Raw genomic sequence first — 18566 nt, 5'->3', positions numbered from 1 at the left:
AGCTTAAGGATCTACATTTCCCATAACCATTTGCACGAACTTATTATGGGGTGATTACTCCAACCTGTGGCTCATTTGCTTGTTAAGGTTAAGAATTTAGTTAATTAATTATAATAAATTTGATAGAACTAAGAAAATAAGCCAATTTAGATTAAATTAACCTAAAACTTGACATTGAAAACTAACTATAAGGTAACTATAAGTAACCTAATTTTGTCAAGCTGAAATACTTAAAGCTGCAGTCTGTAACATTTTTGTGTTCATAATTTACAAAATTATATAATTATTATATATAATTTAGGGCTGTCAACGTTAGCGCGTTAACGCATGTGATTAATCAAAATATTTTAATGCGTTAATAATCGTTTGATAAGGTTTGACCCCAACTTTTTGCCATCATCGCAGCGCGGAAGGTAATATTGCCTGCGTCTCAATATGCACACTATCCATCCTAAATTCTACACTCACCTAAAGGATTATTAGGAACACCATACTAATACTGTGTTTGACCCCCTTTCGCCTTCAGAACTGCCTTAATTCTACGTGGCATTGATTCAACAAGGTGCTGAAAGCATTCTTTAGAAATGTTGGCCCATATTGATAGGATAGCATCTTGCAGTTGATGGAGATTTGTGGGATGCACATCCAGGGCACGAAGCTCCCGTTCCACCACATCCCAAAGATGCTCTATTGGGTTGAGATCTGGTGACTGTGGGGGCCATTTTAGTACAGTGAACTCATTGTCACGTTCAAGAAACCAATTTGAAATGATTCGAGCTTTGTGACATGGTGCATTATCCTGCTGGAAGTAGCCATCAGAGGATGGGTACATGGTGGTCATAAAGGGATGGACATGGTCAGAAACAATGCTCAGGTAGGCCGTGGCATTTAAACGATGCCCAGTTGGCACTAAGGGACCTAAAGTGTGCCAAGAAAACACCCCCCACACCATTACACCACCACCAGCAGCCTGCACAGTGGTAACAAGGCATGATGGATCCATGTTCTCATTCTGTTTACGCCAAATTCTGATTCTACCATCTGAATGTCTCAACAGAAATGGAGACTCATCAGACCAGGCAACATTTTTCCAGTCTTCAACCGTCCAATTTTGGTGAGCTCGTGCAAATTGTAACCTCTTTTTCCTATTTGTAGTGGAGATGAGTGGTACCCGGTGGGGTCTTCTGCTGTTGTAGCCCATCCGCCTCAAGGTTGTGCGTGTTGTGGCTTCACAAATGCTTTGCTGCATACCTCGGTTGTAACGAGTGGTTATTTCAGTCAAAGTTGCTCTTCTATCAGCTTGAATCAGTCGGCCCATTCTCCTCTGACCTCTAGCATCAACAAGGCATTTTCGCCCACATGACTGCCGTATACTGGATGTTTTTCTCTTTTCACACCATTCTTTGTAAACCCTAGAAATGGTTGTGCGTGAAAATCCCAGTAACTGAGCAGATTGTGAAATACTCAGACCGGCCCGTCTGGCACCAACAACCATGCCACGCTCAAAATTGCTTAAATCACCTTTCTTTCCCATTCTGACATTCAGTTTGGAGTTCAGGAGATTGTCTTGACCAGGACCACACCCCTAAATGCATTGAAGCAACTGCCATGTGATTGGTTGATTAGATAATTGCATTAATGAGAAATTGAACAGGTGTTCCTAATAATCCTTTAGGTGAGTGTATGTGATATTAGTAATTTTCAATACTATTTAGGGCAGATAGGGTGTATAGTATGCACATTGGGACGCAGATATTGTGTGATTACGAGGCGCCGGTCTAGACGAAAGTGAAGCGAACGTGGAGAGAGAGAACGAGTGTGTCCGAGAGAGAGAGAGAGAGAGAGAGAGAGAGAGAGAGAGAGAGAGAGAGAGAATATTTAAAAACTTGATCTGTGATTAATGGGCTCATATTCCTTAAAAATCTCCTGTTGGAATATTCAAGGACTTAGCAGGTCCTCCATTTTTGTTGTTAAGAGCCAACATTCAGATTTCAAAAGAGAAATTCAGAATTCTGACATTATAATACTACAAGAAACATGGAATGTAAGAGATTTGTCCACTGGCTGCCCAATTGGGTTTAGAGAAATCATTTTACCATCAACCAAACTGAGAGGGGTGACACAGGGCAGAGACTCGGGGGGAATGCTGATATGGTACAGAACAAAACTCATAGACTCAATCAAATCTATAAAAATCAGAAAATCGTACATTTGGCTAAAAATCCAAAAGGATATTGTGTCCACAGACCGTCACATATTCTTGTGTGCCACATACTTACCCCCGGCTGAATCTCCCTATTACAATGAAGAAACCTTTTCTATCCTGCAAGACGAGATCTGCCATTTCCAGACAAAAGGAAATGTTTTAATATGTGGCGGCTTAAACGCCAGAACTGGAAATGAACCCGACTTTGTCAAAACACAAGGAGACAAATATATTACAAACACCTGCCACTCTCTGCCCTCATATAACCTCAGAAAGAATTATGACAACTTCACAAACAGAAGTGGGAAAAGCCTACTACAGCTCTGTCAATCACTGGGCCTGTATATAGTGAACGGTCGCATACGAGGAGACTCTTTTGGTTGTTATGCCTTTAATTCTTTTCTTGGCAACAGTACTGTAGATTATTTCATCACAGACATTGATCAAGTGCATCTCAGAGCATTCACAGTCAGTCCTCAAACACCTCTGTGAGGCCACTGTAAAATTACACTCTATCTAAAACAAACTCAAAACAATGAAATATGCAGACAGCCCTCTCATTTGGGGCAGTCGTGCCCTAATGGATAGAGCGTTGGACTTGTAACCCGAAGGTCGAGGGTTCGAGTCTCAGGTCCGGCAGGAATTGTAGGTGGGGGTGTGAATAACCAACACTCTCTCCACCCTCAATACCACGACTGAGGTGAGCAAGGCACCAAACCCCCCACTGCTCCCCGGGCGCCGCAGCATTGGCTGCCCACTGCTCCGGGTGTATGTTCACTACTGTGTGTACACTTGGATGGGTTAAAGCACAAGCACAAATTCCGAGTATGGGTCACCATACTTGGCCACACACCACTTCCCTTTCCCCTTTCATTTACTAAGACTACATAAATCCTACAAATGGACAAAAAACAGCAAAGAAAACTATCAAAGTGCAATAGAAAGTCAAACTATCAAATTATTATTGGACAAATGTATAATTAAAACATATCCACAAAATAAAGTAGGCATAAATCTGGACATTACAGATATATTGCACCAATCAGCATCCATGTGCAATTTGAAAAGATTATCGAAAGGAAAACCAAAAAACACCAATGAAATGTGGTTTGACGATGAGTGTAAAAGAATTAGAACGACAGTCCGAATCTATCAAATAAACATAATGAAGGACACACTTTGAAAATCTGTACAAAACAATTGAAACAAATCCTGCTCGAAATGAAATAAAAACCAAATTAGAAATCCTGAAATAAAAAATTAAAGACAATCAGAATGCCCTGGATTTCTCAATCACAGTAAATGAGCTAACAGACAAGACTACATATGGCAAGCCGTTTTGACTTTTATTCCTTCTCAGGATATGAATTCTTGATATCAACAATTCATGTTTTTCTAGTTAAACTGTTCATTCTTGATATCAGGAATTAAATTTCTACTAGTAACAATGGCTATTTTTGATATCAGCAATTACATTTCCACTAGTAACAATGTTCATTTTTGATATCAATAATTCAATTTTCACTAGTTAAAATGCTACTTCTTGATATCAATAATTAAATTAAAAACTTTCTATCTAATCAGTACCATGTATAAAAACAATACATGTGCTGTAAAAATAGGGAACAAACGAACAGCATTTTTCTCTCAATGACGAGGAGTTAGACAAGGTTGCCCATTGAGCCCCACTCTGTTTAACATTTATATGAATGAATTAGCCAAAGAATTAAACAATTCGACTGCCCCTGGCCCAACCCTAACTGAATCAGAAATCAAATGTCTCCTCTTGGCAGATGATTTAGTCATTCTGTCAAAAACAAAAGAGGGACTACAACAGCTCCTCAACATCATAGAGACATTCAGTCAAACATGGGCTCTTAGAATGAATCTAACAAAAACAAAAAATTATGATTTTCCAGGTGTAAGGAAAATAAATACACTTTCAGAGCAGGAAACCAGGTCTCCCAACACACCAATGAATACACCTATCTGGGACTAAAAATCAGTTCAACAGGAAACTTCAATCTGGCTGTGAATGCACAGAAAGCAAAGGCACAGAGTCTTCTACATATAATTCAATTCAGTATGAAATTCCAATTCAAACCTGGCTAAAAATCCTAAAAGCAATAATCGAACCAATCGCACTCTAATCGCGTCTAATGAGGAGATGGCGAATCCTTACTGTTTTCCCCGGACACATTCGTGGTAATTACTTTTGCTGGTGCTGCAAGCTTTATTGCGTGTATTTGAACGCAGAACTCTTCAGCAGCACTGATGGCACGGACTCATGTTATTTCCAGCAGCACGGCAATTTTTTTTCACCAATAATTGATGGATGTCTAAAATATAAAGATAAGGAGAAGCCTAAAACGCGTCTGAACTATGACGTGAATATTGGCCCGAAGCCCGGCCCTAGGGACATAAAGTCGGAGCCCGACTTTAAATTAAAGTAAAAAAAATTAAATAAATAAAATTGGGGGCTAAAAGTGTGTTGTAATGCAAGCGTTACTGAACATGTACCAAGTAAAATATTACTGTAAATTGATTAGTAATGCCTTACACTACAAAAAGTAATCCGTTACTGTAATGCATTACTTTTGTAACGCGTAACTCCCAACACTGGTCATGATGATTTGAGAAGGCTAAATTGATCAAGCATAAGCTATGATCAGCCTGCCGGTCTGCCGCTGGCCGCTTGGTCGTTACTTTAAGAAATAAAAAAACTATTAATGAACAAAAAATGCTCCAAACGTTTTTTCTAAATGAACTTAATAAAAAGCCGGAACGAAATATAAACACTTTGCCATTAGGGCAGGGCTCTAGTACATTTAGCCATTTTAGAATGTTAAGTTCTACTTCTGTAGATATTTTGATGAAAGTAACTTTTAAATAACAGTAACAAGTAATCTATAATGTATTACAGTTTGGAAGTAACTTGCACAACACTGTCTGTAATAAATAAAGTGCAACTAATACCATAGTTGCACCATCCTTTCATACAGTATCTTCAGCAAAACTGAAATCTGTGTGGTTTAAAATGTACCACGTTTTAACCCATTACTACGAGTTGTCTGAATTAAAAATGTACTTAATTGAGATTAGATTAGTAAATGGGTAACAATTTAATAATGCAATTGAAAACATAATTCCATTGATACGACAACTGAATACAATAATAATAAAATTAATGCCACGATTTCAATATTCATAAGGATTCATTTGTAAGTCGTTCATACATAAGGTGTAAAGTACTCAAGATTAACATCAGATCGGCAGAAACTGTGGGTTACGTCCGCTTTAAAAAAGATGACATACCTTATTGTTTATAAAGAAATTGAACAGGGTTATCACTATCTGCCATTAGGTTGTGTCACCCATGGCTTCATGCAGGAAATATTCCACAGGTCCATCTGAAATTGGGCATCACATATTAAATAAGTGAGGTACATTTGAATCACCCAATAGTGCACTGTATCTCCAAATTGTTAGCAAGTGTTCACACAGCACATGTACACATCGATAGATCTCCTCAGAAAGTGGAAGATTTACCTTTATGAATAAATGAATGAATGAGAATGCAAATCTAATGCAAGTTGTTAAAAGCCTGGTTTACTATCAGTTAAACAATTTGCTTCAAATAACCTAATGGACAATCTTTTGACTTTTTTTTCTATTTGGAGTACACAGAACTACTGAACAGAGTTTATAAACTGTCCAGATGAAAATAAAATGTAAATATTAAATATAAAAATGTCTTTTTAAAAAGGGAGAGAAAACTTCAACGTTAGAAATCCCACTATAAATGCTTTAACTTCGTTCAAGTCAGCCCAGATACACTTTGCAAAATCAAAAAAAATACAGCATAATCTGTCAAGTTCAGACATCGTTTAATAAAACTACACAGTGTATTGTTTACAGTGTATATCAAGAGAAACTATTGCTTAGAGTTGGTCCAAACCAGCATAAGGCAAAAGCACAATTTACAAAATAAGTGAACAGGTTATAAAAAAAGCTCATTAACCAGTTTGTGAACAATTACATTTTTTTTTTTTTTTGGATTTTAGTGTCTTATCTGCAATTCTTGGAGTGGTTTCATCCCTACTGTAAACCGGATGTGGTGCTGAAGAGGTTCAGTTTTTCTTGTTTTTGGAGGTGCTGCTGTTAAAGAGGTTGAGGCCTGTCCTGACCCCGACCCCTGCTGCCGTCACACCCGGCTGCTGAAGCACCTTGTCCAGAGTCGTCTTCTTTATGGCAGCAGCAGAAATCTTCTCCTGGTCAGCCAAGTGCTGAAGCTCCCTGTCCAAAAGAAAAAAGTAGGCATAAAATGTTTGCAGACAACTATATGCAGGTAAAGATATACAGACCCACTTTATATAATACATGCAGGGTGCGATTCACCGGGGGGGTCTATCTTCCTCATCCCTGCCTCTGCTGAATTATTTGATCTCCGGTGGGGATAAAAAACATCCCGTGAACAGCACCGAAGTCCGATTGGAGCGCTTCAAAACAATTAATAATTTTGCGACACAATGGTTTAACTGATTCGGAGTTTCAAAAAGCTCTGTTGATACTGTAAATGTTCTTTGCTCACTTTCCTATATAATTTATTCATTGTTTGAATAACTGTGGAAATTAAATAATTAAATCAGCCTAAGGTTTTTATTAAATTGTGATCACGTTATATAGCCTACAGTTTCCGTTGTATTAAAAACATTTCATGACATGACACACCTTAACTGGTACTTGCCTAAAAAGACGGGTTTATGATGTGCTTTGTTAACAGATTACACTAGCATTAGGTTACTTTAAAGCTTTATTCTGGAGCTGGGTCAACCTCCGCCTATGGAGAGAATTATTTAGTTTTTTTTTTTTTTTTTAAATCATCCCCCCCTCTGCTTTTTTCACAAATCACACCCTGATTATATGTGTCTTTAATGATTATGTACATTTAAACATTTTTATTTTATTTTAACCATTGTACTTTTTCAAATTAATCCAGAAAATCCATGAGCACAGAAATGTGCTCATCAAGGCTGCATTTATTTGATCAAAAACACAGAAGAAAAACTGTGAAATATTGTTGCAATATAAAATAACGGTTTTCTAATTAATTTTAAAATACAATTTATCCCTGTGATTCAAAGCTGAATTTTCTCTTCAGTGTCACATGATCCTTCCGAAATCATTCTAATATGCTGATATATTATCAATTTTGGACATTTTTTCAGGATTCTTTGATGAATACGAAATTAATTTATTTAAAATATAAATATTTTGTACCAATATAAATGTATAATGTTCAATAAATGTTCAAATGTATGGGGTCAGTAATTCATTTTCTTTCTTTTTTTAAATCAATTATTAGTTTTACTTAGCAAGGTTGTGTTAAATTGATTAAAAAAATGATAGTGAAGACCTATAATGTTAGAAAGATTTATTCTGTAGAGCTGCTGAGACTGTCAACTGTTTTTGTTTTTTTGTTCCTTTAAAAGTCCTTTTGAATTTATTCTGCCCTGTCCTGTTTCAATAGAAAATGCATAAACACCAGAAACAAAACTATGCTTATCAAATAATTTTCAAGGATTATGACTTGATTAATTATGAATTATGAAGAAAGGTAGATAACCACAACTAGCTGAAAATCACTCATTTGAAATTTGTTCGCCTTCTTTCTAGCAGCACTTATTTTTTTTAGCTGTACCTTGTTCTAATGCACGACGCCTCCACAGCGTTGATCAGGAGGCTACGGAAGCCGCCACTTTCCATGACATGCAAAGCGTGGATTGTAGCACCTCCAGGCGAAGCCACGTTGTCTTTTAACTGTCCAGGGTGTTGCTCTGACTCCAGGAGCATTTTTGCTGCCCCCTTGCAAAAAGCATAATTAATCTGATAAATCAATGTGTCTGAGATTTAGAGTATATCAATATCAGAAATGTTTCAGAGACTGCCATGCACTAACAAGCAGGGCCTGAGCTCCCAGTCGCACAGCCAGTCTTCTGGGGAGTCCCATCTTCACCCCTCCATCAGCAAGCGCGTCAACAGCTAGGAACGCCTAAGGTAAAAATATATATAAAGATTTACTAAGTCAGCGGTGGATGTGCAAAGGAAGCCACAAGGAGAACAAAGGTTGGTTTAAACCTCCTTTATAATTCTAGGTTGTCTCTTACATAGGCTGGGCCGCTGCCACTAAGGCCAGTGACGGCATCAATCAGGTCCTCCTCCACCTCTGTGCAGTAGCCCACACTGGCCATTAGTTTCTCCAGGAGCTTCCAGTCCTCCACTTCTGCATGGGTGCCTGTGGCGTACACCGTGGCCCCTTCACGCACCACCACTGGAGTGTTTGTCATACAGCGGATTACTTTAGGTGCCGAGCAGTACTGCAGTAATTTCTGCAAATACATAAGTTATGAACTGATATAGAATTTAACTGACGTGTGATCACAGGTGTGTGCATAGAATCAAGAGTGTAAAATCTGTATTAATACTGGTTTTACTGTTTTGAGTCTTTTGTTTATAAATCAAGTGTTACATAACGTGAAGCTGTTTTTGCACTAATGCAAGACTTAACCTGTTTTGCATCCAAGTTAAAATAAAAAGAAGAAATAATCAAATGAAGTACCTTTCATTTGCACTGTAATGTTCAAAAATGGGCATTACTACAGGAATTCTCAATATAAATATATTTATATAATAGATGGATTTCCATTTTTTTTTTTTAATCTGAGATATTACTTTTTTTCTTACTGCCAACTCTATGAATGATCAAACATGAAATAATAAGTGAATGAATTAATGATATATGAATGATGTGTTTTTGAAAGAAGTCTGAAGAGACCCCCACATGATTGTAAAGCGCTTTGGGTGTACGGTAATACACAATAAAAGCGCTATATAAATGCATCATTCATTCATTAATTATTATGCTCACTAAGGATACATTGATTTGATCATACAGTTAAACAGTAATATTATAAGATATAATTTGCATTTAAATTTGCATATAATTTCAATTTAAATTAGGGCTGTTTTCTAAATTAAATTAATCGTGATTAATCACATCCAAAATAAGTGTTATGTTTACATTGGGGTGACTATGTTGCTTTCGTCAACAAAAATTATGACTAAATATCGTCGTCAAAGAACCTTTATCACGTGACGAAAACAAGACGAGACGAAAATGCTGGTCATGTGACGATGACGATAACTAAATGTATAATGCAATATTGTTGACGAATAAAAACGAGACTAAATGTGGTTTACAAAAAAACTATGCTAAAATTTCTCTTCATCTTCGTTGACTAGAACGAGACGAAACAAAATGTTATAACGTTATTTTGACTCGTTTAGTCACGTTATTATTATTATTTTGCAGTATTTCTGTCAAATCACTGCGCAGACGCAGGCGACGTCACTTCCTCAAGCCCCACTCGCGGCATTATTTAGAAGACGACAACAAAGTTAAGTCTGAGACAGAGAAAGGGACCGATGGCCGGCCTGCCGGGGTTCGTCTTTGGGAGATATGTGTGTACTTCTAACATGTTTGGTTGGTAAAATAAATGTTGTAAATTCAAATCAGAGCGTCTTCTGTGTCTGGAATGGATGTATTCTTGAGTCTATAAGGTAACAATAATATAATAAGATAACCTTGTTTGAAATGGGTTTGGCTAAAATAAAATTTTGGTTTTGTCTATACTACTAGGTACTTATACTATATTGACTGGGTTAAATACAATTGTATTACTAAAAAGAGACTAAAATACAATTTTCATTGACAAAAACTAGACGAAAATAGTCATTAGTTTTCGTCGACTAAAACTAGACTAGACTAAAAAGAGTATGAATGTGACTAAAACTAATAAAAACTAAAATGACAGCTTTACACAAAGACTAGACTAAAAGTAAAATTAAAACAGGCCGCCAAAAACAACACTAGGTGTTACCCCGAATAGTAGAAGATTCGATGCATCGATAGAAGGAGCCTGATTCGACTCACAGTCGAATATTCGTGGGGTGTTATGATCATGCCATTTTGGAAATATGGGGGTGCTCAATGTCTGATTTGACATAGAAACTTACTTATTCCAAACGTTTGAATGGTAGCGTATCTTGGTTTCAACAAAAATATTAAGCAGCACAATTGTTTTCAACATTTATAATAGTAAGATATGTTTCTTGAGCAGCAAATCATCATATTAGAATGATTTCTGAAGGATCATGTGACGCTAAACACTGGAATAACGATGCTGAAAATTCAGCTTTGCATCACAGGAATAAATTACTTCTCAAAACATAATAAAATAGAAAATAATTATTTTAAATTGTAAACATATTCCACAATATTTGTGAAAATGCAGCCTTGGTGAGCAAAAGAGGCTTCTTTCGACCAGCAATGCAAATAAATATGTACTTTACCAAAACAAGAAAAGAAAATGTAAATAATAAATATATTAATAAATGTTAATGTACGTACTTGTTATTTTTTGTTTATATATTTTCATTTATTTATCATTTACATTTCCTTAGATGGTCTTCTCTAAGATGGCGCCACAGATGGCAGCTACTGTGCTTTGCTCTTTTGTGTTTGTGCTGTTTTTGTTTGTTGTTCCTGTTTTTTGTTTCTCAAATACAATCAGTTTTACCAGGGATGACCTGCTGAACATTCGGCAGAACACACCACAAAATCTTTTACCGGATTTTGATTTTGATTCGGTTTTGCTGGACATTGTAGTTGGTGGAGCCGTAGCTCTGGTCAAACGCTTCAGGACGCGCAGACGGGGGAAGCGAGCCGGCGTGCTTGTGAAGCTTCATCAGCGTGGATTTAGAACGGCATTGCCTAGCATCCATCTAGCGAATCTCTGCTCTCTACCCAACAAAACGGATGAACTCCTTCTACTCTCCCGGACAAACAAGGATTTTTCTAACTCTGCTGCTCTGTGGTTCATGGAAAAGGAGATCAGAGTGGCAAAGAGGAATTATTCTAACAAGCTAAGGAACAATTTCTCTTCCAGTGATTCTGCTTCAGTGTGGAAAGGTAGGAAAGAAATCACCAGTTACAAGACACCATCCCCCAGCACTTTGGAGAATCAACAACTAGCAGACGACCTTAACGAGTTCTACTGCAGGTTTGAAAAAACACCCCACACCTGAACACCTCTCCACACAACCATTCACACCTCCAGCAACCCCCCTCTCTCCCACACCTACAATTCAGTTAAGTGAAGTTAAAGTGCACAGGTCTGTGGATGATGCAGTCAACATGGGACTGCACTTCACCCTGCAGCATCTGGACAGACCAGGGACTTATGTGAGGATCCTGTTTGTGGACTTCAGCTCTGCTTTTAACACCATCATCCCGAAAAACCCTTCAGAATAAACTGACACAGCTCTTTGTCCCCACTTCTGTCTGTCAGTGGATCAACAGCTTCCTGACAGACAGACAGCAGTTAGGAAAGCTTGGTAAATTCACAGCCAGCACTCGTACCATCAGCATTGGAGCTCCTCAGGGCTGCGTACTCTTCCCACTGCTCTTCTCCCTGTACACCAACGACTGCACATCTAAAGACCCCTCTGTCAAGCTCCTACAGTTTGCAGATGACACCACACTGATCTGCCTCATCCAGGACGGTGACGAGTCTGCTTACAGACGGGAGGTTAAGGAGCTGGCTGTATGGTGAAGTCTTAACAACCTGGAAGCTTAACACGCTCAAAACTGTGGAGATGATCGTGGACTTCAGGAGAAACCCTCCTGCTCTCCCCCCACTCACCATCACGGACAGCACCGTGACTGCAGTTGAGTCATTCAGATTCCTAGGCACCACCATCTCTCAGGACCTGAAGTGGGACAATCACATTGACTCTATTGTGAAAAAGGCCCAGCAGAGGTTGTACTTCCTTCGCCAGCTGAGGAAGTTCAACCTGCCACAGGAGCTGCTGAAACAGTTCTACTCTGCCATCACTGAATCCATCCTCTGCACTTCAGTAACTGTCTGGTTCAGCTCAGCTACCAAATCTGACCTCAGAAGACTACGGAGGGTAGTCCGGACTGCTGAGCGAATCATTGGTACAACCCTCCCCACTCTCCAAGAACTGTACTTATCCAGAGTGAGCAAAAGGGCTAGCAAAATCACTCTGGACCCTTCATATCCAGCACACTCCCTGTGTGAACTGTTAACCGTCTGGTCGACGCTACAGAGCTCTGAGCACCAGAACGACCAGACACAGGAACAGTTTCTTCCCTCAGGCAATCCATCTCATGAACACTCAACAATAAACGCGGAACACACAACTATTATATATTATTTATCCACCACACTTACTTTTTTTATTTTTTCTCATTTCAAATTTGCACATATCAGACCTGTACATACATAATTGTCTATATCATATATTGTGTTTTTGCTGTTTTGTGCATTACCTATTTGGATATTATTCTTTATGATCTGTGTCCTGTCCTGTTGCTGTCTTTCTGTTGCACCGTGGAGCTTCTGTCACTATAACAAATTCCTTGTATGTGTAAACATACTTGGCCAATAAAGCTCATTCTGATTCTGATTCTTATCTATTTATTATTTTGTTTTGGTGCTATACCCCTAAAAACTGTATGCTTTGCTTAACCAAACCATCAAAGACAGGATCTGTTATATCACTATGTCTCATGGGACAGGTGTATTCTGACCTTCTCTATGGAGCTGATCGTCACTCCTGCTGCACAGGACACAATGAGATGACGGTCTTCAATGTCTGGTCCGATCTCATCCAAAACGAAGGGAATGATATGCGGTTTGACCGCAAGGAACAGAACATCACTCTTGTTCACAGTCTCTTTATTACTGGTGGTGAAGTATGCTCCCATTTTCTGAAGTACAGAGAAAGTACCTCATTAAAGATGTTCAAAAGTGTATTTGAATACTGCTTTCAAACTATTTTGTTGTCTATAATGACTCAGATCCTGGTCAAACACTCACTCTTAGCCCAATGACAGTTGGCAGGTCTGTGTCTGGAGAGCTCGCTGTTATCCTGTGTGTGGCGATCACACCTGAAGGACAGGAGAGTGCAAAGTAAATATAAATAAATAAAGCTCTGTAAACACTTGCAGTTTTACAACACTATAAGTGTGTCCCATCAAGTAATGAAAAAGCTTTTCACACACTTGTGGTCTTTGTGCTCACTTGAACACTTAGGCCAAATACAGGAAATAAGTCATAAAAGTGGTCAAGTGCAAAGACCGCAAATGTGGGTACTTGGACAGGGCAAAAGACAGGAAATCTGTATCTGCCTGTCTGATAAATTTATTAGATTCATTAAATTTGATATGTTTACTTTTTTGTTGATGTGTATTTATTCCTCAGCTTTCTTTTCCTGCTCTCTGTCTCGATTTTTTTCCAAATACATGTTTTAAATATATATTGTATATATATATATTACTGGACCACAAAACCAGTCATAAGTGTCAAGTTTTTTAAATTGAGATTTATACATCTGAATATATCCGAAAGCTGAATAAATAAGCTTTCCATTGATGTATGGTTTGTTAAGATATGACAATATTTGGCCGAGATACAACTATTTGAAAATCTGGAATCTGAGGGTAAAAAATCTAAATATTGAGAAAATTGCCTTAAAAGTTGTTCAAATGAAGCTCTTAGCAATGCATATTATTAATCAAAAATTAAGTTTTGATATATTTACGTTAATACATTTACACAATATATTCATGGAACATGATCGTTAGTTAATATCCTAATGATTTTTGGCATAAAAAAAAATTGATAATTTTGACCCATACAATGTATTTTTGGCTATTGCTACAAATATACCCCAGCGACTTAAGACTGGTTTTGTGGTCCAGGGTCACATATATACACACTGAACAAAATTATAAACGCAACACTTTTGTTTTTGCCCGCATTTTTCATGAGCTGAACTCAAAGATCTCAGACTTTTTCTATGTACACAAAAGGCCAATTTCTCTAAAATATTGTTCACAAATCTGTCTAAATCGGTGTTAGTGAGCACTTCTCCTTTGTCGAGACAATTCATCCACCTCACAGGTGTGGCATATCAAGATGCTGATTAGACAGCATGATTATTGCACAGGTGTGCCTTACGCTGTGCAGTTTTATCACACAGCACAATGACAAAGATGTCGCAAGTTTTGAGGGAGCGTGCAATTGGCATGCTGACTGCAGGAATGTCCACCAGAGCTGTTGCCCATGAACTGAATGTTCATTTCTCTACCATAAGCTGTCTCCAAAGGCATTTCAGAGAATTTGGCAGTATATCCAACCGCAGGCCACGTGTAACCATACCAGCCCAGGACCTCCGCATCCAGCATCTTCACCTCCAAAATCGTCTGAGACCAGTCACCCGGACAGCTGCTGCACTAATCGGTTTGCATAACCAAAGAATTTCTGCACAAACTGTCAGAAACCGTCTCATGGAAGCTCATCTGCATGCTCGTCATCCTCATCGGGGTCTCGACCTGACTGAAGTTCGTCAACGTAGCCGACTTGAGTTGGCAAATGCTCACATTCGATGGTGTCTGGCACTTTGGAGAGGTGTTCTTTTCACGGATGAATCCTGGTTTTCACTGTACAGGGCAGATGGCAGACAGCGTGTATGGCGTCGTGTGGGCGAGTGGTTTGCTGATGTCAACGTTGTGGATCGAGTGGCCCATGGTGGGGTTATGGTATGGACAACGAACACAGGTGCATTTTATTGATGGCATTATGAATGCACAGAGATACCATGACGAGATCCTGAGGCCCATTGTTGTGCCATTCATCCACGATCATCACCTCATGTTGCAGCATGATAATGCACGGCCCCATGTTGCAAGGATCTGTACACAATTCCTGGAAGCTGAAAACATCCCAGCTCTTGCATGGCCATCATACTCACCGGACATGTCATCCATTGAGCATGTTTGGGATACTCTGGATCGGTGTATACGACAGCGTATTCCAGTTCCTGCCAATATCCAGCAACAGAACTTGATCAACTCTATGCAAAGGAGATGTGTTGCACTGCATGAGGAAAATGGTGGTCACACCCGATACTGACTGGTTTTCGGACCCTCCCCCCAGACCCCCCAATACAGTAAAACTGCACATTTTAGAGTGGCCTTTTATTGTGGCCAGCCTAAGGCACACCTGTGCAATAATCATGCTGTCTAATCAGCATGTTGATATGCCACACCTGTGAGGTGGATGGATTATCTCAGCAAAGGAGACGTGCTCACTAACACAGATTTAGACAGATTTGTGAACAATATTTGAGAGAAATAGGCCTTTTGTGTACATAGAAAAAGTCTTAGATCTTTGAGTTCAGCTCATGAAAAATTGGGGCAAAAACAAAAGTGTTGCATTTATAATTTTGTTCAGTGTGTATATATATATATATATATATATATATATATATATATATAATATCATTGGCCGTTAAGGTCATTGGCCATATATAAACATATGCTACTACATACCTCACTTTATAATGCACCTTCTGTTTATACTTCCTTGTAACCTAAGCTGTATGTACAGTAATTTGCACTGAGCTAGTCTCTCCCCCTCTACCTCATAACTTGCACTATATATCATAAAACTTAATGTATATACACATTTTTTATATACTTTGTTATTTGCACTTCTGGTTAGATGCTAACTGCATTTAATTGGCTCTGTACTTGTACTCTGCACAGTGACAATAAAGCTGAATCTAATCTAATATACATGTATATATATAATTTTTTTAATGCCAAAAATATATTTGCTACAACATGTTACAAAATATCTCTACATAAATATATTTTCTATCAATATATTTTGAATGTATAAATGTATTATTTAAAAGCATTTGAAAACCTATTTTGACGTCTATATATTTCAGTCCAAGCAAATGCATTCTCATTTGAAGAAAAACTTGATTTGTTGTCTATAACACCTGTGAACACATAACATATTTGAATAAACTTCAGCAAGGAACATAAATTATAATGCCCGCGAAAAAAACTGCAATATTGCAATATATTAAACATTATTAAATCATTATATATTAAATCTACGAAGGATTTTTGCTAAATCTTTTTTTCCTTAACATTTTACATGCATGATGTTTTATTACATATTTTGGTCTAACGTTTTGAAAAAATGCTTTGACTATTACCCACAACCAAGATAGATGGAGATCACATAAAATATTATTATTATTACTATTATTTACATTTACTGTGTCTATATTACTCTTGATATAATGTGCAAAATTGTACTTATTTCATGTACTTATTTAAGTCATATTTTTACATTTTAAAACTTTGACTAATGTGCATGATATGTATTTTCTACAGCAAAGTCTTGTTTTGTTGATGATTTGGCTCGTTGACCCACTGTAGTGTTTTGGCTCCTCTAGTGGTTGTTGTGTGTAATGTTGTACCTGCTGCTGTGAAGCCCTTCACCAGTGCATGAGCCAGCTGACCTGCTCCGATGAAACCAACGCTCATTTTGACCTGTGAACAACCACACCGATCAGCATTCACCAGCAGGCTAAACACATGAGTTTAAAGGCACTTCATTGATAAGATGAATCTGCTTGCTGTAGGCTATACTTTATTTCCTGATTGCATTGGAAAAGCAGTAACGCAGCAGAGACAACAAGATAAATTCAGAAAAATAAATGTTTAAAAGTTACCTAACAAACGTACCTGAAAGAGTGTCTTTCGAAGAGCTGGTGTACTTATATTTAGTTTATTTCACGATTGTTTATTGTGTTCACGTTGTATGTGGATGTTTAGTTATACTGCCATTGCTGAAGTGGCTTTGACCAATCACGGTAGAGCACTGCTTGAGTTTCAGCCAATCGCTGTGCTTCATGTATGCACCGTGCGTCTTGATTGGCCAGCTCTGCTGTCAGACATGCCTAGTTGCATCACTCTTCATTTGAACACGTGGGCTTGTGACAAGAAATCCGCCTGTCTGATCAATTTACCAGATTCCTTATGATTCATTTACTTTTTATTGATGTGTGTTTATTCCTCGATACTGTGTTCTTGCTCTCTGTCCCACTTATGTTTAACTACTTCACTTTATTAGAGGCTTACCATAGATCTGTTGTTTTCAGTTGAAGCTAAATATAATCTTTAATTACAGACTATTACTACTACAATAAAATGTTGTCAGATTTAGGTAACGTCTATAAATATTCATAATAGAGTTGATTATAAACACGTATCCGCACACCTATACACCGAAATATATATCAAATATTCATACAGAAAAGTTTCTTAATTTGTGTGCCTCCTCATTTTTGTTTGCTGGAATTTTAAAGTTGTGAGAAAGAGAAAGAAACTGGTCAGAATACAGTATAATTACCAACATTTTGATTTATTGAAATGTACTGAAAATAACAAGTAACAATATATTGTTACATGCTATTAAAAAAAATAAAATAAGCATTTAACTATTAATGGAGTCTGAGTAGAATGACCAGGGATTTCAAAAATAAAATAAATTACATTGCATGGTATTTATGGACAATACATAAAAAATAAAATAAAATAAAAAAAAAAGTGATAGGCTATATTGTTTTGTCCTAGTCAGAGGTCACAGATCTCATGTTTGGATAAGCAGCTGACAAAGTCTGACTGTGTTAGAAATTATAATTTCCAAATGCAAGTATTACCATATTAGTAATCTAATAATAATAATAATTCTGTTGTGCCATATAACCTATAACATTATATGCATACTTCAATTATAAAAAATACACTTTAAGTTGTACTCATAGTAAGCCCTATAACTGTTCTAATTCCCAACAAACTTAAAAACATTCTTAAAGGGATGGTTCACCCAAAAATGACATTTCTGTCACCTTTTACTCACCCTCATGTCATCCCCAAACTCTATGACTTTCTGTAGAACCTTTTTTTTTTTTTTTAATCCAATACAATCACCAAAACTCACAGCATTTTCAGTGTGAAAACTAAACTTTGTGTTCCACAGAAGAAAGAAAGACGGTTTAGAATGGCATACGTGTGAGTAAACAATGGCAGAATTTATATTTTTGGGTGAACTATCCCTTTAAGACACACAGTGTCAATGAATTGTAGAGAGGTATTGTCACAAACGTCAATTTTACATTGTTTAAAATTGCTTTGATTTCGCTCTACTAAGCAAAGAAACAACTTTATTAATTAACACTAAGAAAAAATCTATTGGAGTTAGAATTGCAGTTGGAAAGTTTAAATATTTTCATTCTAATCAACAAAAATATTTTAAAGTACTACTACAAGTACACACAACCATATTTTATTGGCATAGCTGTATGTCACAACACTTTTCATGCCTCATTTCCAGTATTCATATGTCCA

At 37.5% G+C, this 18566-nt stretch overlaps 1 protein-coding gene across 1 annotated transcript; it reads right to left on the bottom strand.

The window, feature by feature from the left end:
- Window positions 1-6071: 6071 nt before the first annotated feature.
- On the bottom strand, window positions 6072-17013 carry LOC306865249 (pyrroline-5-carboxylate reductase 1, mitochondrial-like). Its single transcript, XM_079409750.1, has 8 exons — window positions 16902-17013; window positions 16634-16706; window positions 13171-13241; window positions 12882-13061; window positions 8374-8595; window positions 8166-8258; window positions 7908-8071; window positions 6072-6502 (listed from the first exon to the last, which is right to left on the bottom strand). The coding sequence occupies exons 2-8, from the start codon at window positions 16698-16700 to the stop codon at window positions 6337-6339; spliced, it is 963 nt and encodes a 320-aa protein (XP_079265876.1). The 5' UTR covers window positions 16701-16706; window positions 16902-17013; the 3' UTR covers window positions 6072-6336.
- Window positions 17014-18566: the final 1553 nt, after the last annotated feature.

The sequence above is a fragment of the Barbus barbus genome, assembly GCF_936440315.1.
Source record: "Barbus barbus genome assembly, chromosome: 4".
NCBI classification, from domain to species: Eukaryota; Metazoa; Chordata; class Actinopteri; order Cypriniformes; family Cyprinidae; genus Barbus; species Barbus barbus.
The sequence above is the reverse complement of the archived record's forward strand: the minus strand, read 5'-3'. Positions and strand labels throughout refer to the sequence as shown.